Source organism: Oncorhynchus mykiss, chromosome 2, assembly GCF_057628025.1.
Source record: "Oncorhynchus mykiss isolate SJ-2025 chromosome 2, ASM5762802v1, whole genome shotgun sequence".
Lineage (NCBI taxonomy): Eukaryota > Metazoa > Chordata > Actinopteri > Salmoniformes > Salmonidae > Oncorhynchus > Oncorhynchus mykiss.
Window position 1 is genome coordinate 14151979 of NC_143023.1, and position 23150 is coordinate 14175128.

Below are 23150 nucleotides of genomic sequence, written 5' to 3' on the forward strand. Positions count from 1 at the left end.
TCTCAATCACAGAACTTTATTGAGTCTGAACAACAATGTAAAAGAACTAAAACATAATACAACAAATTCCACACATCATCATCAATAGAATCCCACAGAGGACAAGTTTCCATGGAGATGATGAACTCATTATTCCTGATTGGTCCGTTAAGAGCCGTGACGGGCTGCAGTCATTGGCCAGGTTTGTTTACCTGGTGAAGGAGCGAACGTGTCGTCCCCTCCCTCCTCCGCTGCCTCCCCCACCGCTAAACTTCCCCCCCTGGGACCCCCTCCCCCCTCCTCCTCCCTGACTCAGCCACGATAGGCCTGTACCCCCACGACCTCGAGGGGCGCGGTCCCGCGGAGCCAGGCGATATGCTCCTGGAAGAGAGGGAGCGAGAAGAACAAGGGTGACCATCAGTAATTGTGCATGAAAGTATTATCTTGTATTCATGTTGTTCTCTGAATATGTATGTGTGTGTGTGTGTGTTTATACAGTATGTACGTGTGCATACGAGTATGTGTGTACCTGCAGGCTGCTGGCGTGAGGGCAGGGGGCCGCGTGTGAAGTTGCTCTGCCCGCCCCTGGCATCACTGTATGTTCCTCTGTGGGTAACCGGTGGCAACGGACCACTCCACGACGTGCCACCTCGCCCACCCTCACGGCGGGCATTATAGTTACCTAGAAGGGAGGGGGATGGGAAGACATGTTAGTCAAAGTTTCTTTAAAAGACAACAGACCCACTTGTTAATTTACAGCGATCTGTTTGTGTGTGTGTGTCAACATACCAGACAGCAGCACTCCTTTAGGCTGCGGTGGGGTGAAAAAGCGTGTCTGCTGGCTGTGGAAAGCAGCCCTGCCTCTGTTCCCAGTGAACAGGCCTCTGGTGGGGGGTTTGGGGGAGCTCTTAGGGGGTCGCTTGGGGGGCAACAGGCCCAGGGGAGTCCCAACATCTTTAAACTCCGCCGCCACAAAGTCATCCACGTGCATGCTGGGAGGGCGCGAAGTGTTCTGTTTGCGCTGGCGAAAGATGTCGTGGGGGCGACAGAGCTGTCCCCCGAAGCCCCCCCTACCTCGACCGCGAGGAGCAGCCATCATGTGGGCTCTCTTAGCTGGCTCGATGTAGTCTGACTTACCACTGCAGGGAGGAAGAGGACGACACAGGCATCTTTGTTAACATGTGGGTCACATACAATCACATTATGTACCTGAAGGTGATAAAAGTGTGTGTACCTGGTGATGAAGGTCTCGTGTTTGTGCTTGCCCAGCCTGAAGCCCTTGTTAGTTTTGGTATGACTGGGAGACAAGGGCTCAGACAGGAAGGAGCGTTCCAGCTCTGATTTCAGGTCCAAATCTGGACAACACTCCTGGGCCAGGCCTAGCAGGTCCACCTTCACCTAGAGACAGAGAGGTTTACTCTCACACACACACACACACACACACACACACACACACACACACACACACACACACACACACACAACAGGTGTCTCACCATGTCTAGTTCAGCCTCCATGTCGTCAGTGTGGAAGGGGGAGAACCACAGAGCCTTCAGCTGCTCATCCAACACCTCTGACAACACAAACACCGTCCTGCAGGAGATAACACAGACAGTCAGAACAGGACCCACACAGCTTCGGGTCAAAACTGGGTCCATAGCATGTCAGTGGGTCATTCAAGACAAGCCAAATTCATACAGGCGCATAATTTAAAAAAACTGTTGATTAAAATTGCACTTTTGTTAAAGGTGCACTATGCAGAAATCGCTCTGTCATTTCCTGGTCACTAAAATTCTAATAGTTTGCCTAATTTCAGTTTATGTGACAAAACAGGCAAGTATCGTGTAGAGAATGATTGTACGATCTAAACCGCATTATAAACTGGGTGGTTTGAGCCCTGAATGCTGATTGGCTGACAGCGGTAGTACATCAGAATATGACAAACACTTATTTTCACTGCTCTAATTACGTTGGTAATCAGTTTATAATAGCAATAAGGCACCACAGGGGTTTGTGATATGGCCAATATAGCACGGCTAAGGGCTGTGTCCAGGCACTCCGCGTCCGTGTTGCGCCGTGCGTAAGAACAGCCCTTAGCCGTTCTAAACTACTGGACTGTTTTGCATCACAGACTGGAACATGTTCCGGGATTCTTCCGATGACATTGAGGAATACACCACATCAGTCACTGGCTTTACCAATAAATGCATTGAGGATGTCGTCCCCACAGTGACTGTACGTACATACTCCAACCAGAAGCCATGGATTACAGGCAACATTTGCACTGAGCTAAAGGGTAGAGCTGCTGCTTTCAAGGTGAAGGACTCTAACCCGGAAGCTTACAAGAAATACCGCTATGCCCTGCGACGAACCATCAAACAGGCAAAGCGTCAATACAGGGCTAAGATTGAATCATTCTACACCGGCTCCGACGCTCGTCAGATGTGGCAGGGCTTGCAAACTATTACAGACTACAAAGGGAAGCACAGCCGCGAGCTGCCCAGTGACACGAGCCTACCATGAGAGCATCAGCTGTTCCGGACGACTGTGTGATCATGCTCTCCGTAGCCGACATGAGTAAGACCTTTAAACAGGTCAACATACACAAGGCTGCGGGGCTAGACGGATTACCAGGACGTATGCTCCGGGCATGTGCTGACCAACTGGCAGGTGTCTTCACTGACATTTTCAACATGTCCCTGATTGAGTCTGTAATACCAACATGTTTCAAGCAGACCACCATAGTCCCTGTGCCCAGGAACACAAAGGCAACCTGCCTAAATGACTACAGACCCATAGCACTCACATCCGTAGCCATGAAGTGCTTTGAAAGGCTGGTAATGGCTCACATCAACACCATTATCCCAGAAATCCTAGACCCACTCCAATTTGCATACCGCCCAAACAGATCCACAGATCATGCAATCTCTATTGCACTCCCACACTGCCCTTTCCCACCTGGACAAAAGGAACACCTATGTGAGAATTCTATTAATTGACTACAGCTCAGCGTTCAACACCATAGTACCCTCAAGGCTCATCACTAAGCTAAGGAACCTAGGACTAAACACCTCCCTCTACAACTGGATCCTGGACTTCCTGACAGGCCGCCCCCAGGTGGTGAGGGTAGGTAGCAACACATCTGCCACGCTGATCCTCAACACTAGAGCTACCCAGGGGTGCGTGCCCAGTCCCCTCCTGTACTCCCTGTTCACCCACGACTGCATGGTCAGGCATGACTCCAGCACCATCATTAAGTTTGCAGACGACACAACAGTGGTAGGCCTGATCACCGACAACGACGAGACAGCCTATAGGGAGGAGGTCAGAGACCTGGCCTGGTGGTGCCAGAATAACAACCTATCCCTCAACGTAACCAAGACTAAGGAGACGATTGTGGACTACAGGAAAAGGAGGACTGTAGTGGAGCAGGTTGGGAGCTTCAAGTTCCTTGGTGTCCACATCAACAACAAACTAGAATGGTCCAAACACACCAAGACAATCGTGAACAGGGCACGACAAAGCCTATTCCCCCTCAGGAAACTAAAAAGATTTGGCATGCGACCTGAGATCCTCAAAAGGTTCTACAGCTGCAAAAATGTTCAAAGACCCCAGCCACCCCCGTCATAGACTGTTCTCTCTACTACCGCATGGCAAGCCGTACTGGAGTGCCAAGTCTAGGACAAAAAGGCTTCTCAACAGTTTTTACCCCTAAGCCATAAGACTCCTGAACAGCTAATCAAATGGCTACCCGGACTATTTGCATTGTGTGCCCCCCACAACCCCTCTTTTACACTGCTGCTACTCTCTGTTTATCATATATGCATAGTCACTTTAACTATACATTCATGTACATACCACCTAAATTGGCCCGACCAACCAGTGCTCCCGCACATTGGCTAACCGGGCTATCTGCATTGTGTCCCACCACCCGCCAACCCCTCTTTTTACGCTTCTGCTACTCTCTGTTCATCATATATGCATAGTCACTTACCTACATGTACATACTACCTCAATAAGCCTGACTAACCGGTGTCTGTATATAGCCTTGCTGCTGTTATTTTCAAATGTCTTTTTACTGTTGTTTTATTTCTTTACTTATCCACACACACACTTTTTTTTCGTACTATTGGTTAGAGCCTGTAAGTAAGCATTTCACTCTACACCTGTTGTATTCGGCGCAGATGATAAATAAACTTTGATTTGATATTGGACATATACCACACCCCCTCGGGCCTTATTGCTTCAGTGAAATATATCTTCCATGACTGTTTCTGCTGTTTGAAGCTGGTGTGCAAAACCGAAAGTAAAAGATGCAAAAATGAAATTTAAGAACTGGAAGCATAAAAATAGTGCACCTATAACAGACCTACCGCTTCTAGACGTGTGTTCAGTGAGAATGACAGATCTATAACTCACATTTCTATGTGAATTTGTTCAGCTCGCACAAAAAGTTACATATTGCAGCTTTAACGGTATCTATTGGACCAACAATGTCAGTGGGGGGTACCTGTGGTTGAACTGGGCCAATAACGTGTCAGGATTGGGTAGAGTGGGCTCCGTCTCAGGGGGAGAAGATGCATCTATAGTGCTCTCCAGCGTCTGTCGTAGACCAATCACATTCTCCAACAGGGTCTCCAATGAATCCTCCTCCTTGCACAGCTTCTACAAACACACACAACAGTTACTTCCACTACTTCCGACCGGAGATCTGTACTTGCATTTATAATCATTACTATGCATAAAGTGTGTGTGTGTACCGTGATGTGTTTCTCTAGTGTGTTTAGAGGGTGTGTGTCAGTCTCCTCCCACTGAAGCAGAGCCTTCATCTCTGAGCCAGTCAGAGCCACAGACCTTGGGGGCGGAACCAGCCTGGACTCTTCCCCTCCACTCTCCTCCCCACAGCAACCCTGGGTATGAGAAGAGAGAGAGTGACAGAGACGATGATTAATGTAATACGGGCGGATCGGCCTTCACATCGGCAGATAATGGTTGACTGGATAATGGTTGATCATGTTAATAATGGTTGATCATGTTGAAATGGACTTGTTTGGGGTTTTACCAGAGGGTCAGTGTTGAGGATCTGTCGTAGGAAGTCCAGCAGAGCAGAGAGGAGTTCAGCCGAGTCTTTCCTGAAGGAGAACACCTGTCTCTTCAACAGAGCACACACACTGGCACTGTGCTTCTTCAGAGCCCTAAAAACACACCTCTAAAGTTGAATTCGGTGTTCCACAGGGTTCAGTGCTGTAACCACTACTATTGTCTATATACACATGCTACACTTGCATTGATCTAAATTCCTGGCAGTGAGGAGTGTGTGTGTACCCTTTGAGGTGGTAGAGTCCATAGTCATGTTCTGTGAGGAACATGAGTGTTCTGAGACAGGTGAGGAGCAGAGCGGCACTGCTCTCTCCGTTCCCCAAAACCTCCATCAGAGAGTCGCACACTGATGAGATCATTTCCCGTCCTGGCAGGGCATTGGCAAGTTGCTCGGCCTCTGACACACACCCCTCGGCTGGGTGGGGCACCACCAGAGAGATGTCCTAACACACACACACACACACAGCAGAGTTAACCCAATGAGTCCCACCGTTTACAAAAACATCTGTAGAGTCAGAATGATTTGAGATGCTTGGCAAAGGCTGACTGTCAGGAATACAAACACGTAACATGTTTCATCTCTATGATGCTCATAAACTACACAAGAGTCGTTAGAAGGTAAGGGGTTCTTCTACATAGAAGACCATAGTCAATCCCAGGACATAGTGTCTATAACACTGATAAGCTCACATAGTTGCTGTTATAAACTCTGAACAGTTGTCACTGACTAGTTAGATATTCATTTTCCAGTGAGCAAACCATTTCTGTACTTAGAGCATTCTTATAACTACATTTCTATCGGGTTTTTGCTCTGTCAATAAAACTCATGAATGCAACTGTTTATGTCAAATAGTTAGGTGTTCTACTTGTAGCCCTGGTTGTCCTGAAAAGAACATGGTAAAACACTTCATTGTGAGACTAAATATAACAGCTGGACATGCAGATAAATGAAAGTCAGATCAATGTCTTGGGACTGATGGGGTTAAACACCTTTCTCTATCCCTCTACCGCTCCCTCTTACCTGGCTCAGCCTGATATACGACCCCATGCTAGTCTGACACATAGTTCAGACTAAAGAGCATCCACAAAGACCTATATGTTTATGAATATAATACGCATCAATTCACCCCATACCTCTCCATTGTTATCAGCTAGTGGATGAAGTGCATTAGCTTCATACAATACCAGGTGCTTCGTGTGTTACCTGGTCACACAGTGACTGCAGGACAGTTCCCACCAGCTCTGCACAGTGCTGTTGTGGCAGGGCGTGGTCAGCAGCGGGAACCAATAGGGACAGTAGCAGGGGGAAGACATCAGCCAATGGCTCGTCTCCAGGGGCGGTGCCAGAGAGCAAGTGTAACGTTGCGATCTTACAGGCTCTCTGGGAAACCAGGGTGTCGAATAGAGAGAGGAGACGCAGGACCTGCCCCCAACCGGGACTCTTACCCTCAACACTGAAAAACACAACCACACATACCGAAATCACAAACACAACCACACATGCCAAAATCAAAAACACAACCACACCTACCGAAATCACAAACACAACCACACATACCGAAATCACAAACACAACCACACATGCCAAAATCAAAAACACAACCACACCTACCGAAATCACAAACACAACCACACATACCAAAATCACAAACACAACCACACATGCCAAAATCAAAAACACAACCACACCTACCGAAATCACAAACACAACCACACATACCAAAATCATAAACACAACCACACATACCGAAATCATAAACACAACCACACATACCAAAAACACAACCACACCTACCGAAATCAAAAACACAACCACACATAGGGAAATCAAAAACACAACCACACATACCGAAATCATAAACACAACCACACATACCAAAAACACAACCACACATACCGAAATCATAAACACAACCACACATACCAAAAACACAACCACACATACCGAAATCAAAAACACAACCACACATACCGAAATCAAAAACACAACCACACATACCGAAATCATAAACACAACCACACATACCAAAAACACAACCACACCTACCGAAATCAAAAACACAACCACACATACCGAAATCATAAACACAACCACACATACCAAAAACACAACCACACCTACCGAAATCAAAAACACAACCACACCTACCGAAATCACAAACACAACCACACATACCGAAATCACAAACACAACCACACATGCCAAAATCAAAAACACAACCACACCTACCGAAATCACAAACACAACCACACATACCAAAATCACAAACACAACCACACATGCCAAAATCAAAAACACAACCACACCTACCGAAATCACAAACACAACCACACATACCAAAATCATAAACACAACCACACATACCGAAATCATAAACACAACCACACATACCAAAAACACAACCACACCTACCGAAATCAAAAACACAACCACACATAGCGAAATCAAAAACACAACCACACATACCGAAATCATAAACACAACCACACATACCAAAAACACAACCACACATACCGAAATCATAAACACAACCACACATACCAAAAACACAACCACACATACCGAAATCAAAAACACAACCACACATACCGAAATCAAAAACACAACCACACATACCGAAATCATAAACACAACCACACATACCAAAAACACAACCACACCTACCGAAATCAAAAACACAACCACACATACCGAAATCATAAACACAACCACACATACCAAAAACACAACCACACCTACCGAAATCAAAAACACAACCACACCTACCGAAATCAAAAACACAACCACACCTACCGAAATCATAAACACAACCACACATACCGAAATCAAAAACACACACATCAGAAGGTAGCATGGTGGTTCTAATATGGACGTGAAATAATATCCAAAGCCAATTTGGGATTTATTTGGCTTGCCATCTTAGTTCAAGAGGTGCATAGGGTGTGTTTGCGACTGTCTTACGGCTGTAGTTCCCCCAGCAGGAATTCCAGCAGGGTCTTCATGATGAGGGTGGCGGTGGGAGAGGAGAGGTCAGCCAGCTGGACACACACACGTCGCAGCATGGCCAGCAGCGGAGGACAGCTAGTTCCACACACACACCCGAGGGCATCCGCAAACACACCCCACTGCACCCGCAGGTGCATGCTCCACAACTTCCTGGTGTTCAACGCTACAGCCACGTCCTGGACAGAGATCACCTGGAGGGGGACCGGCACAACACACAACTAGAAATCTGTTTCCCTTCGGTTTAGATGTTTCCAACATGAAAGTCCTACAGCTTTCAATCCTCGTGCATTGATTAGTTTGTTAAGTGTCAATCCGACGACCTCCAGACTGTTGCTGATGATGGCTGTACCAACATGAGAAGCAGCAGGTGTGTGTGTGTGTGTGTACCTGCGTGCTCTGCATGGGCAGGGGAAGTGGCAGCAGTTCAGACAGCAGGGTGAGGCCAGAGAAGAGTCCCTCTGGTGATTTCAGTAGAGAGCCCAACACCTCCTTCAGCATCAGAGACCATGTGTTACTGAGCAGAGTCTCCTCTGTGTGGGTCATCTACAGGGGAAATGATACCCAATTTATTACACGCACGCAACACACACACACAACATTATGTTAAAGGTCAATCAGAAAAGAGCTCTCTACCTGTTCGCTGACTCCCTGTGTGAAGGTGAGCAGCACATCTACGATGAGGGCCTGAACCTTGGTCTCCTCCCAGTCTAGACGTCCAGAGGACGGGGCTGAACACACGACCATGTGTAGAGTCACCAACGTGCTCGCCACACGCGTGTCCCTGAACTGGAAGGCCCCGCTGCGCAGCAGCTCTGTTAGCATGGTCCGCAGCAGCCTTAGCGTGTTAGCGCACACGCCAAGGATCATACAGCGCTGTGGGGTGGGTCCCATGTGTCCGTGCACACGCCAGGCAGGCAGCAGCACGCTACACAGCTTCTGGAGCACACAAACACACGTGTCCAAGCCCTCCCCAGAAAACAACTGCACCCCTGCTAGACTCCACTTCAGATCTCTCTGCTGAGCCTCTACGGCAGGAGGTGGACAGGCGATCTGGCAGAGGACCCTCAGAGCAGAGATCAGTCCACTTCCCTCTAGAGTCAACACGTTCTGGACGTTCTACAGGGACACACACGAGACAGACAGGACAGAATGGCTTTTCTGTTAGTAATATGACCAATAATACACATTACATCAGCCACATACAGTGCATTCGGAAAGTATTCAGACCCCTTGACTTTTTCCACATTTGTTACTTTACAGCCTTATTCTAAAATTGATTAAATTGTTTTTTTACCCTCAATCTACGCACAATACCCCATAATGACAAAGCAAAAACAGTTAAAAAAATATATAAACGTTGCAAATATATATTACAAAAATAATAAATTAAATATCACATTTACATAAGTATTCAGACCCTTTTTTCAATACTTTGTTGAGGCACCTTTTGCAGAGATTACAGCCTTGGGTCTTCTTGGGTATGACACTACAAGCTTGGTAGACCTGTATTTGGGGAGTTTCTCCCATTCTTTCTGCAGATCCTCTCAAGCTCTGCAGGTTGAATTGGGAGCGTCGCTGCACAGCTATTTTTCAGTCTCTCCAGAGATGTTTGATTGAGTTCACGTCCGGGCTCTGGTTGGGCCACTCAAGGACATTCAGAGACTTGTCCCGAAGCCACTCCTGCATTGTCTTGGCTGTGTGCTTAGAGTTGTTGTCCTGTAGGAAGGTGAACCTTCTCCACAGTCTGAGGTCCTGAGTGCTCTGGAGCAGGTTTTCATCAAGGATCTCGCTGTACTTTGCTCTGTTCATCTTTCCCTCGATCCTGACTAGTCTCCCAGTCTCAGATGCTGAAAAACATCCCCACAGCATGATGATGCCACCACCATGCTTCACAGTAGAGATGGTGCCAGGTTTCCTCCAGACTTGAGGCTTGGCATTCAGGCCACTGAGTTCAATCTAGAGCAGAGAATCTTGTTTCTCATGGTCTGAGATGCCTTTTGGCAAACTCCAAACGGGCTGTCATGTGCCTTTTACTGAGGAGTGGATTCCGTCTGGCCACTCTACCATAAAGAACTGATTGGTGGAGTGCTGCAGAGATAGTTGTCCTTCTGGAAGGTTCTCCCATCTCAACAGAAGAACTCTGGAGCTCTATCAGAGTGACCATCGGGTCCTTGGTCCCCTCCCTGCCCAAAGCCCTTCTTCCCCGATTGCTCAGTTTTGCCGCGAGGCCAGCTCTAGGAAGAGTCTTGGTGGTTACAAACTTCTTCCATTTAAGAACGATGGAGGCCACTGTGTTATTGGGGACCTTCAATGCTACAGAAATGTTTTGGTACCCTTCCCCAGATCTGTGCCTCGACACAGTCTTGTCTCGGAGCTCTAGGGATAATTCCTTCGACCTCATGGCTTGGCTTTTGCTCTGACATGCACTGTCAACTGTGGGACCTTATATAGACAGGTGTGTGCCTTTCCAAATCATGTTCAATCAATAGAATTTACCACAGGTGGACTCCAATCAAGTTGTAGAAACATCACGGATGATCAATGGAAACAGGATGAATAAGGCTGTAACGTTAAAAAAATGCGGAAAAATTCAAAGGGTCTGAATACTTTACAAAGATGCGGGCGCTCTCTCTCTCTCTCTCTCTCTCCAAGATCTGAGTCAGCCACTGTCACAACTATTTGCATGTACCGCAGGGCAGCTCTCTAAGCTCTCTACTGTTTTTTTTTTTTACCAATGACCTGTCACTGGCATTACACAAAGCATGTGTGTCCATGTATGCTGATGATTAAACCGTATACGCATCAGCAACCACAGCTAATGAAGTAACTGAATCCCTTAACAAAGAGTTGCAGTCTGTTTTGGAGTGGGTGGCCAGTAATAAACTGGTTCTAAACATCTCTAAAACTAAGAGAATTATACTTGGTACACATAATTCCCTAAGTTCTAGACCTCAGCTGAATCTGGTAATGAATGGTGTGGCTGTTGAACAAGTTGAGGAGACTAAATTACTTGGTGTTACCTTAGATTGTAAACGGTCAAGGTCAAAACATAGATTCAATGGTTGGAAAGATGCTTTTTTGACACCACACTCCACAGGCTCTAGTTGTATCTTATCTTGATTATTGTCCAGTCATATGGTCAAGTGCTGCAAAGAAAGACCTAGTTAAGCTCCAGCTGGCCCAGAACAGAGCGGCACGTCTTGCTCTTCATTGTAACCAGAGGGCTAATATTAACACTATGCATGCCAGTCTCTCTTGGCTAAGAGTTGAGGAAAGACTGACTGCGTCACTTCTTGTTTTTATAAGAAACATTGTGTTGGAAATTCCAAATGGTTTGCATAGTCAACTTACACACAGGACTGACACACACACACACAATCACACGCCCCACCAGACATGCCACAAGGGGTCTTTTCACAGTTCCCAGGTCCAAAACAAATTCAAGGAAGTGTACAGTATTATACAGAGCCATGACTGCATATAACTGCCTTCCATCTTATACAGCACAAATGAACTTCAAACCTGGTTGAAAAGAACAAATAAACCAACACCTCACGGCACAAGGCCTCTCCCGCATGTGACCTACTTGTTGTGCATATGTACTGACATGTATGTATAACCGATCGATGCGCACACACACACACGTTAATGTTTTTAAATTGTCAAGTCTTTTGTCTCAAATGTATTTTCTGTTATGCGTCGTACCCCAGTCGGAACCCCAGTGGGACCCCAGTAAGACCCTAGTCAGACCCCAGTCGGAACCCCAGTAAGACCCCAGTCGGAACCCCAGTAAGACCCCAGTCGGAACCCCAGTGGGACCCCAGTAAGACCCTAGTCAGACCCCAGTCGGAACCCCAGTCAGACCCCAGTCGGAACCCCAGTAGAAACCCCAGTCGGAACCGAGTGGGAACCCCAGTAAGACCTCAGTCGGAACCCCAGTAAGACCCCAGTCAGACCCCAGTCGGAACCCCAGTAGAAACCCCAGTCGGAACCGAGTGGGAACCCCAGTAAGACCTCAGTCGGAACCCCAATAAGACCCCAGTCGGAACCCCTGTTGGACCCGAGTGGGACCCCAGTCGGAACCCCAGTGGGACCCCAGTCGGAACCGAGTGGGAACCCCAGTAAGACCTCAGTCGGAACCCCAATAAGACCCCAGTCGGAACCCCTGTTGGACCCGAGTGGGACCCCAGTCGGAACCCCAGTGGGACCCCAGTAAGACCTCATTAAGACCAGCTGTCGCCATTGAAGATCCTAATAATTCAAATCAAACTAGCTGACTCCATGGTGAAGGACGTCTCTGCTGAAATCCACCAAAGGAGTGGTGTAGAGACCATGCATTGTGGAATTTAGGTTCGACTATATGAATAAAATGGATTATGGAACGCTTACCTTGTACTTATGTTTGTCCTTTAGTTGCGTGCCTGTCTTTGTTAGCTGAAATCCATACTTTTTCAAGTATGGATGCTAATCAAATACAACCACCGACTGTTTGCCAGTTGCTGTTGCTCTAAGATGGCAACTCAGCGCAAATTAGCATTTGTCAATTGAATCTCAAAAGGAAACAGTCGGTGGATGTTTTTGAATAACGTTTATTGAAAAAGTATGGATTTCAGCTAACAAAGAAAGGCACGTAACTACAGAGGACAACACGTTAAGCGTTTCATAATTATAATTTTTTTTAAGTATTGACCTTGGGCGAATCGATGTAGTCGTTGCTGAATTACACAAAGCCTGCTCTCTGCTTCACTCGTTGGTGGATTTAATCAGAATCTTCCTTCACCTTCGAGTGGAGTTTAGTGAGCTAGTCATATCAAAGAAAGTCGGTGTGTGTGTGTGTGTGTGTGTGTGTGTCCGCGCGCGTGCGAACCTGCAGCCATGTCATCATTATGAAGGATTAAACAAACAGCAACAACTGGTTATCACTCCTTGGGGACATGTAGTGTAACGGCTCACCTGTTTGATGTAGTCTATGAGGCTGGGGATGCTGCCCATCTCCAACTTCACCTTGTCCAGAGGTTCCAGCCACTGACTCAGCTCTGGAACACAACACCAACACCGAGAGGATCACTTAGTGTTGCAGTTCACCTTCGCAAGGAATTCTGAATAGTAGTTTAACACATGTTTTTTGGGGGGTACTTTTCTCCCCAATTTCGTAATATCCAATTGATAGTAACAGTCTTGTCCCATCACTGCAACTCCCCTGCGGACTCGGAGAGGCGAATGTTGAGAGCCATGTGTCCTCCGAAACACGACCCACACTGCTTCTTGAAACACCGCTCGCTTAACCCGGAAGCCAGCCGCACCAACATGTCGGAGGAAACACTGTCCAGCTGGCGACCGAAAGTCAGCTTGCAGGTGCCCGGCCCGCCACAAGGAGTCGCTAGGGCGTGATAGGACGAGGAAATCCCAGCCGGCCAAACCCTCCCCTAACCCGGACGACGCTGGGCCAATTGTGCGCCGCCTCATGGGTCTCCCGGTCACGGCCGACTGTGATACAGGCTGGGATCGAATCCGTCGATGCAGTGCCATAGACCGCTGAGCCACTTGGGAGGCCTTCAACACATTTCTAAGGGGTGATGGGTAGGGCTATGTCATTACAATGATAGAGTTGGGTGTAGAAGTATTTTTAAGATGAAGGTTTAGGGACTACCAGTTCACCCATTGTTGATAAGGTTGGTTTGGAGTTATAGGTCAGAGGTTAGGGGTTAAGGTTGGATACCAACCTGGCGTTGTTATAGTCAGGGGTCAGGAGCTACGCACCCTGTAGTTTAGCGTTGGTGTCATCAGCCTTGGCCAGGATGAGTAGAGGAGCAGCGTGTTGTTCCATGTTACGGAGATCACTGGAGTTCTGAACCACCATCAGCACCAGCATACACGCATAGTTATAGGTCACCGCCTTCCGGGCCTTGGCCTCCCCGTGTCCGTCCTTGCTGTGGTGCTGCAGCAGCGTAACCAGACAGGAGAGGTTGTTCTCCAGGCTGAAGACGTGGGCCACAGCGCTCCTCCCAGTCTGTGTGAAGGTGATGAGGTAGAGGGCATGGAGCATGCTCAGTACCTCCGCACTGTCCCCCTCCTCTAGCCCCACCCCTCCCTCCCCACCAGCAGTCACGTGACTCATCAGCTCAGACACACTCTGGAGGGCATGCAGCGCCTGCATCAGCCACACCCCCAAACCCTCTTCACCCAATCCGGGGCTCGAGAACCCGCCGTCGCCCCCAGTGACCATAGGCTCCTCTCCCTCAACCTCGGCGACGGTTGCTAGGAGGCGGAGCAGCAGGTTGGTAGGCGTGGGATGGGCCAGCATGAACAGCAGTCCTGATTGGGTGAGAGACAGAAAGTGCAGGACTTCCCTGACTGCGTGAGTGACACCTGTATGCCCTGCCGCCACTGCTGCTGACAACACCACCGCCGAGCTCTCCAGGAAGTGACATGCATGCATGTACCTGTGGGGTGGGGGGAGAGTTATTAGTACAAATGACTGTGTGTGTGTGTGTGTGTGTGTGTGTGTGTGTGTGTGTGTGTGTGTTCTGTGTTGTACCAACCTGTACAGTGTAGGGTAGGGGTCGTCTCTCTCCTGTGGACCAGTAATGCGTGCGGTTGTAGGGAAGGCCTTTCCAGGGGGCTGGACCATGGTGTGGGGGGCGGTCTCTAAAAGGTGATGTAACTCTTCTAGAACCCCAGCCAACCTATCCAGCTCAGCCTCGCTGACAGGGGAGGGGCCTAATGAGGTCTCCTCCTCCATGGCTATGTCAGGCTCCTCCCCCTCATCCTGAAATATAACACTGATAATTCTTATATACTGATATACTGTAGTAATTATATGGACAGTAGAACCTCAGTCATAGAAACCCCAGAGTTCCACACTGAACTGGGAACTGGTTATGAAATGGGAAACTTGATCAGACCCAAATAACTGTTCTTAAAATGCAGATCTCCAGTCAGCGTGTGCTTACCTGCAGAGGCTCGCTCCAGGCTACCGCTGTCCTCTGCAGGTCAGTCATAACCTCATAGGCGTGGCCTTTCTGCAGAATGGCGTTGCCCGCGGTTACCACCCGCACGGTTTCCTCCCCCAGGAACAGCTGCACCAGCCGCTGCGGAGAGGGGGGGACACAACCTCAGTTAGAAACACACGCAGCCTCTCTATTATAAGGTCTTCATGTGTACCGTATGTCTATGGCCCCTCTCACCTGGTATCCACTCCTCTCTATCTCCCCCTCCTGTAGGAAGGCCTCCACGCCAGCGGGGGCACTGGTCAGAGCATCCAGAGCCCTCAGGATACACAGCTTCAGTGTGGACGACACATGGTCCACCTGGAGCAGCTCCAGTAGGAGCTCCAGGGCTCCCTCGTGCAGCAGCGCAGTGAGGCCCTGTGGGCACTCGGCCAAGCAGGAAGCCAGCTTAGCTCCAGCTTTCAGCTGCCTGAGGTTTAGAGCAATGGGTTGGGTCAGAGCTATCTCCATGCTAAGACCCTGGAGAGCCCATTGGACCAGAACTCCAATAGGCCCCTCCCATTCCCCCTGTCCAATCAGAAAGCCCAGCCCTCTAGCGAGCAGCCCTGATGCCTGCTCTAGGGCCGTGACCCAGCGGGAGTCACGGTCCTCTGCTATCCCAGCCAGGAGCTCTCTCATCTGGGCAACAACCTCAGCCTCTGCCCCTTCTCCACCTCCAGGCCCCTCTGGACCAACACACACAGCCCCCCTAGCCCTCTCCAGCTGGGAGTCGAAGCGGGTCTTGTAGGGAGGGGTGAAGTAGAGCAGTGGGCGTAGCTCTCTTTCGTAGGGGTCATACTGGACTGGGGGCACAGAGGCCAGGTCTTCAGGGGTGTAGTCAATGTCAAAACTGGGCAGCTTAAAACTCCCATTGTCCAAGTCATCCTCATCACTACTGATCTTCTCATAACCATCATCACCTGGAGAGAGGAGAGAGGGTGAGAGAAGGAGGGTGAGGGAGGAAGAAATATTGTAAAACAACAAAAACAGCAAAAGAAAAGGCCTCACTCACAAAAGTGCTAAAACATGAATAACATTAATTACAGTTCACTCAACCAAGAGTTAAGAATGTTAGAGAACCACAGCAGACAGGCACAGTTAGTTTGTCATGCAAGGGGATCTGATACTACAGCAGCAACAGCCATGGCTCTAAGCCTTATGATTACAGCTGGTTAGGCTGGTTATAACAGCACTGAGCATGGTGTAGGGGTCTGAGCAGGGTGTAGGGGTCTGAGCAGGGTGTAGGGGTCTGAGCAGGGTGTAGGGGTCTGAGCAGGGTGTAGGGGTCTGAGCAGGGTGTAGGGGTCTGAGCAGGGTGTAGGGGTCTGAGCAGGGTGTAGGGTGGAGGGGTCTGAGCAGGGTGTAGGGGTCTGAGCAGGGTGTAGGGGTCTGAGCAGGGTATAGGGTGGAGGGGTCTGAGCAGGGTGTAGGGGTCTGAGCAGGGTGTAGGGTGGAGGGGTCTGAGCAGGGTGTAGGGTGGAGGGGTCTGAGCAGGGTGTAGGGTGGAGGGGTCTGAGCAGGGTGTAGGGTGGAGGGGTCTGAGCAGGGTGTAGGGTTGAGGGGTCTGATCAGGGTGTAGGGTTGAGGGGTCTGAGCAGGGTGTAGGGTTGAGGGGTCTGAGTAGGGTGTAGGGTTGAGGGGTCTGAGCAGGGTGTAGGGTGGAGGGGTCTGAGCAGGGTGTAGGGTTGAGGGGTCTGAGCAGGGTGTAGGGTGGAGGGGTCTGAGCAGGGTGTAGGGGTCTGAGCAGGGTGTAGGGTGGAGGGGTCTGAGCGGGGTGTAGGGTGGAGGGGTCTGAGCAGGGTGTAGGGTGGAGGGGTCTGAGCAGGGTGTAGGGGTCTGAGCAGGGTGTAGGGGTCTGAGCAGGGTGTAGGGTTGAGGGGTCTGAGCAGGGTGTAGGGTTGAGGGGTCTGAGCAGGGTGTAGGGTTGAGGGGTCTGAGTAGGGTGTAGGGTTGAGGGATCTGAGCAGGGTGTAGGGTTGAGGGGTCTGAGCAGGGTGTAGGGTGGAGGGGTCTGAGCAGGGTGTAGGGGTCTGAGCAGGGTGTAGGGTGGAGGTGTCTGAGCAGGGTGTAGGGTGGAGGGGTCTGAGTAGGGTTGAGGGTTGAGGGGTCTGAGCAGGGTGTAGGGTTGAGGGGTCTGAGCAGGGTGTAGGGGTCTGAGCAGGGTGTAGGGTGGAGGGGTCTGAGCAGGGTGTAGGGGTCTGAGAAGGGTGTAGGGTGTAGGGGTCTGAGCAGGGTGTAGGGGTCTGAGCAGGGTGTAGGGGTCTGAGCAGGGTGTAGGGTGTAGGGGTCTGAGCAGGGTGTAGGGTTGAGGGGTCTGAGTAGGGTGTAGGGGTCTGAGCAGGGTGTAGGGTTGAGGGGTCTGAGTAGGGTGTAGGGTTGAGGGGTCTGAGTAGGGTGTAGGGGTCTGAGCAGGGTGTAGGGTTGAGGGGTCTGAGTAGGGTGTAGGGGTCTGAGCAGGGTGTAGGGTTGAGGGGTCTGAGCAGGGTGTAGGGGTCTGAGCAGGGTGTAGGGGTCTGAGCAGGGTGTAGGGTTGAGGGGTCTGAGTAGGGTGTAGGGTGTAGGGGTCTGAGCAGGGTGTAGGGTTGAGGGGTCTGAGCAGGGTGTAGGGTTGAGGGGTCTGAGCAGGGTGTAGGGTTGAGGGGTCTGAGCAGGGTGTAGGGGTTGAGGGGTCTGAGCAGGGTGTAGGGGTCTGAGCCGGGTGTAGGGTTGAGGGGTCTGAGCAGGGTGTAGGGGTCTGAGCAGGGTGTAGGGTTGAGGGGTCTGAGTAGGGTGTAGGGGTCTGAACAGGGTGTAGGGTTGAGGGGTCTGAGCAGGGTGTAGGGTTGAGGGGTCTGAGCAGGGTGTAGGGTTGAGGGGTCTGAGCAGGGTGTAGGGTTGAGGGGTCTGAGTAGGGTGTAGGGTGGAGGGGTCTGAGCAGGGTGTAGGGTTGAGGGGTCTGAGCAGGGTGTAGGGTTGAGGGGTCTGAGCAGGGTGTAGGGTTGAGGGTTGAGGGGTCTGAGCAGGGTGTAGGGTTGAGGGGTCTGAGCAGGGTGTAGGGTTGAGGGGTCTGAGCAGGGTGTAGGGCTGAGGGGTCTGAGCAGGGTGTAGGGTGGAGGGGTCTGAGCAGGGTGTAGGGGTCTAAGCAGGGTGTAGGGTGCAGGGGTCTGAGCAGGGTGTAGGGGTCTGAGCAGGGTGTAGGGTGGAGGGGTCTGAGCGGGGTGTAGGGTGGAGGGGTCTGAGCAGGGTGTAGGGTGGAGGGGTCTGAGCAGGGTGTAGGGTTGAGGGGTCTGAGCAGGGTGTAGGGTTGAGGGGTCTGAGCAGGGTGTAGGGGTCTGAGCAGGGTGTAGGGTGGAGGGGTCTGAGCGGGGTGTAGGGTGGAGGGGTCTGAGCGGGGTGTAGGGTTGAGGGGCCTGAGCAGGGTGTAGGGTTGAGGGGTCTGAGCAGGGTGTAGGGGTCTGAGCAGGGTGTAGGGTGGAGGGGTCTGAGCAGGGTGTAGGGTGGAGGGGTCTGAGCGGGGTGTAGGGTTGAGGGATCTGAGCAGGGTGTAGTGTGGAGGGGTCTGAGCAGCATGCCAGAGCACACACACACTGTCTGTCCTGCGGTCACACAGGAGCCCCCCTACCTTCCTCCATCTCTTCCTCCTCCTCCTCACCCTCATCCTCCTCCTCTTCCTCCTCCTCATCCTCAGGGGCGCTACACTCCGTCCGTGCATCGTCCTCTTCTTCCGGCTCTTCATCCTCTTCCTCCTCTCCCTCTTCCTCAGGCTCGGCGTCTGAGTAGGGTTCGTCGGCAGGCAGTGAGCTGCGCTCAGGTGAGACCGCCTCCAGGTAGTCCTCCCCTCTTTCAGTCGGCTCCGCCTTGGCCACTCCAACTGAGACAGTCACCATGGACACCACAGTCGGTTATCAAGGCAACCAAAGAGGGCATCAGGTATACACGGATACAAGCTTGCACAAATACATGGAAACGTTTCTTTTGGCAAGGTTAGCTAGTTGAATATACAGTATGAAATCTGTCCCTGTGAGATGAACATAGAGACGCAGAGAAGTGTGTGTGTTACCGGTCACTGGGACCGGCTCCTCATCATCATCATCTGGTGGGGGCGGTCCAGGAGGGGTGCGGGGGCCTCTGGGAGCTGGTCTGGGGGGACTGCCATTATACTGCTCCTCCTTATCCCACTCTGAGACACACACACAGTTGAGTCCACCTTGTGTTTTCCTTTTTGCCATGGAAAATATGATAGTATTGTGATAGTGGTATCCTGGCAACCCTACTATGAGTCTTTACTCACCTTGTTTGATGATCCTCTTGAGGCCCGTCTGTTGTTGGGGGGGTGGGGGAGGGGGAGGTGGGGGAGAGTCCCGGTCGTGACCATGTGACCTTTCTGCTGTACCGTACACTGCCACCGTCAGACTGGTGTACCATCCACGCAGCACCAGACCATCTGTGTTCACCTACACAACACACACACTCACCATTACAAACACACAGCGACACACACAACACAGTTCACCTGTAGAGAGAACAGTGACCTTTCTACAGACAGAGGGGGAAGGAGTCTTTACCTTTCCATTGGGCCTGAAAACGATGGACTTGTTTTCGTCATATTCAAAACTGTAAGGACGAGACAGCGAGAGAAAGAGAGACAGAATTATCACATTTCCATTAGTAGTGGAGCAGGCTACAGTAGAGGGGCTGGTGTACTGCAAGTTCTCTCTCAGGTGAACCACGGCCTGTGAGAGCTTGACTAACATTAAGTTGTGCCTGTTTTCTTGGTTGGAATGATCGATGTGGCATTCTGAGTTCTGTATTCTGTTGTGTGTGATTCTGCAGGTGCAGCAACAGGGCTAAGTGTCTGGCGACCCGTCTCGGAGTGAACAAGGACTAAGACAGTAGTCACAGATTGGTCTCTGCCCTGACAGCTTCTACAGGTGAGACTTGAGCTCTCAAATATTTTTATAGACACATTCTGGGAAGTGAAAAAATGGGAGGGGTGGGTAGAGAGAAATAGACAGATGCTGGGAGGGCAGGAGCAACAGAGAGAGACAGAGGAAGAGGTAGAGAGAGAGGGATGCAGACAGAGAGAGGAAGAGGTAGAGAGAGAGGGATACAGAGCTTGAGAGAAGTAGAGGTATAGTGGAGAACCACTCTTTGGAAACAAGTGCTTTAATGAATACTTTTAAGTGCTATCCTCTGGGTCCACATTGTACATTTCTGTTGTATATGTCTTTTACACAAACACATTCAATTCAAATAGAATGTACAAAGTGTTACTGACCTGCCCAGTCTGTGGAAGCAGGCGCTGCTGGGTTTAGTGAGGTTGTTAAAGAAAAGCTCCAGCTGGAAGGAATGAGGCGATGTCTCCCTGGAAACACAGACAGGAACAGGATATGACATCACCACTCAGACCCCCCCCTTTCAGCCATATGAGAGTTCTCGTCTGTCCGGTTACGATTACCTCACAAATCGCCCAACTACCCCGGGGAGAATGAGGCCAAACTGAATATTACAGCTCTGGGGCCTCATTTATCAATAATGCGAAGAAACTTCTATAAAATACTTCTTACGAACAGAATTTAGAATGTTCGTAAACATAGAAAAAGTGTGATTTATCAAACAATCCTACGAGCTTCATGCGTACACTGGAAGGAGATAATCGTTGATAAATACCAAATGTTCTCAGCCTCAGTGCTCGTGCACGACCTTGGTTATTTGCATTTTGCAGTGCCCCCAATTAATCATACATGGTCAAAATCATCCCTTTAAAGCCTGTGGGGAATATACCACACCGTACCAGGATATACAACGTCGCAACCAAAGAAAGCTAAGAAAATAGTAGGTACTAGTGTCAGAGATTGAGTACAACCAAAAGGTTTTATTTGTCTCTTTCAGTTGTGGCTTGACCAGTAAAACCATTAAGACAATGAGTTGCGTTAGCAATGGCAAATCTACATCAAATGAGTAGACAACAGTCAGGATTAAGCCATCCATCCTGAACAGCTCCTTTCTGTAGGCGTATAGGCCAACATTGGCCACCACATTCAGCAGCGTCTTCTGCCCATCACATAAATGATCACCTGCACATTAAGAGTGGAAGCCTTTTCTGTCCACATAGTTCAACTCGTTTTAGGATGGTGCTTTTATGGCGATGTGGGTGCCGTCTATTGCTCCGTTCGTATTTGGGAACCCATTGATGGCAAAGAAACCCCTCTTGACTTCAACCTGTTGGGCGACGGTGTAAGGAAATTGTACGTTACAGTTCGTTTTACTGATGAATGCATCCAAAACACTGTCTCATCGAAGACCTGAGGGTGGACAGCACTTGGCTGTGCACCGGAATGGCATGCGGTTGCCTTTTTAAGGTAAGTCTTAAGTCCTTATAAAAATCCTATAAGATTGTCTCATCAGATATAATTTCCCAAAACCAATCAGTACTTTCTGAGAAAGATCATACTACTGCACAGATCCTACTGCTGTTGGAGCTACGAACACAAGCATTTCACTACACTTGCAATAACATCTGTTAAATATATGTAAAATTTGATCAACCTCTCATTCAATTTCCCATTATTTCAAGTCTTTAATCATATTTCAATAATGGTTTCACTTTCACACGTGCCTCTAACTTTGGGCTCCCGAGTGGCGCAGCGGTCTAGGGCACTGCATCTCAGTGCAAGAGGCGTCACTACAGTCCGTGGTTTGAATCCAGGCTGTACCACATGATTGGGCGTCCCATAGGGTGGCACACAATTGGCCCAGCACCGTCTGGGTTTGGCCGGGGTAGGCCGTCATTGTAAATATGTTCTTAACTGACTTGCTAGTTAAATAAAACATGTAACAAATGACTGTACTTTATGTGAATTATTATAGTAAAAAATGCACTGGCATTGATATGCCTGTCAAGATATGTTGCATGAATTCACAATGGAAATACAATGACATTGAAAAATGATTGAATTATTACTCCATCACAATTTCAGACATTTTACACATATATTTCCCCCCCATTCTACGCTTGACAGTTCACTTACCCCTCGATCACACCTACAGCGTCATTGCGTTTTGGTACACTAGAAGTCCCAATGGAATGCTGCGTTTGCCTTGCAGAATTGCGTAACAGTCTGTTCTATGTGGTGCATACATTGGATTTATTGAATTTATGCATCAAATTGTATGGTAGACTGTTTGACATTAATGGTAGCAGAAGGTGAATGTTGAACTTATGTTGAACACATATCCAGATGACGCTCGTACCATTTTGCGCAATGAGGCTGTAGGTGTGATCAAGGCATTATTCCACCACATGGCACTGTGTGAGCACGGTCATGGCAAATGTTCATATTGATAAATCGCACACTTTGCGTGGAAATGATCCCACGCATGGTTTACGAACATATTTGTGCCTATGCATGATTGTTTGAGGCCCCTGAAGTTCCCCTCATACACATCCCAGTCTCAGATGTCACATGCACATAGCTAGTAGTATATATTTATTTAGCTATCCCTTATACACCTTGAATGATGGTTTCTTACCCGAATGCCCGGTTGTCTGGCAGGCTGGTGTGTGCTTTAATTCCAGGAGGAATGACGCGCACCTCTGTGATCAGGACCCCACACGGGAACCGCATCACATCCACATTGGTCAGCTACAGACAGAACACATTTTAATAATTTCAATGTAAGGCCTACCACATCCGTTGTATTCAGCGTATGTGAAAAATAAAACGTGATTCGATTTTTATTTTAGACCATGTTAGCGCACAACAAAAACAGTCAGCACTTTTTGTGCCATACAAAAACAAAAAGGGTCAACTGGGAATTTCGTGTATTCATCTGCAGACAGTAACTGTATGCTATATCTGTAAAGATCAACAGTCTGAAAACTGTCTGTGTAACTAGCAAGTAAACATACACGTTAGCTGTGTGAATAGCAAGCGGGTAAACAATCTTGCCGACTGTCCCGTTATCTGTTATGGCTAGCTAGTTTCGCGTATCCCTATCCCCGCTGCAACTGTAGAAGAGACCACTGAATATAAGAACCCGTGACCTACTTAAAAACGTAATACCTTTTTAGGAAACAATGCATCACACTTAGT

At 49.3% G+C, this 23150-nt stretch overlaps 1 protein-coding gene across 4 annotated transcripts in view; it reads right to left on the bottom strand.

Moving 5' to 3' along the window:
- Nucleotides 1–23150, bottom strand: part of LOC110507888 (protein virilizer homolog) — a 23470-nt gene continuing 320 nt past the window's right edge. Inside the window, exons 2-25 of one of the 4 annotated variants that reach the window (XM_090189551.1) lie at nt 22588–22700; nt 20333–20419; nt 19620–19668; nt 19346–19508; nt 19115–19234; nt 18677–18925; nt 15274–15995; nt 15040–15177; nt 14629–14855; nt 13847–14529; nt 13040–13122; nt 8720–9202; nt 8474–8629; nt 8042–8277; nt 6284–6533; nt 5305–5522; nt 5042–5174; nt 4740–4889; nt 4490–4641; nt 1476–1572; nt 1214–1377; nt 769–1118; nt 509–661; nt 1–360 (exon numbers count right to left, since the gene is read on the bottom strand). In XM_090189551.1, the coding sequence (XP_090045677.1) occupies nt 188–360; nt 509–661; nt 769–1118; nt 1214–1377; nt 1476–1572; nt 4490–4641; nt 4740–4889; nt 5042–5174; nt 5305–5522; nt 6284–6533; nt 8042–8277; nt 8474–8629; nt 8720–9202; nt 13040–13122; nt 13847–14529; nt 14629–14855; nt 15040–15177; nt 15274–15995; nt 18677–18925; nt 19115–19234; nt 19346–19508; nt 19620–19668; nt 20333–20419; nt 22588–22700 (5349 nt within the window). In that variant the 3' untranslated portion in view covers nt 1–187. Of the gene's footprint in view, nt 361–508; nt 662–768; nt 1119–1213; nt 1378–1475; nt 1573–4489; nt 4645–4739; nt 4890–5041; nt 5175–5304; nt 5523–6283; nt 6534–8041; nt 8278–8473; nt 8630–8719; nt 9203–13039; nt 13123–13846; nt 14530–14628; nt 14856–15039; nt 15178–15273; nt 15996–18676; nt 18926–19114; nt 19235–19345; nt 19509–19619; nt 19669–20332; nt 20420–22587; nt 22701–23150 lie in introns of all 4 variants that reach the window. The other 3 variants (XM_036938610.2, XM_090189560.1, XM_090189563.1) reach the window with 3 other exon arrangements.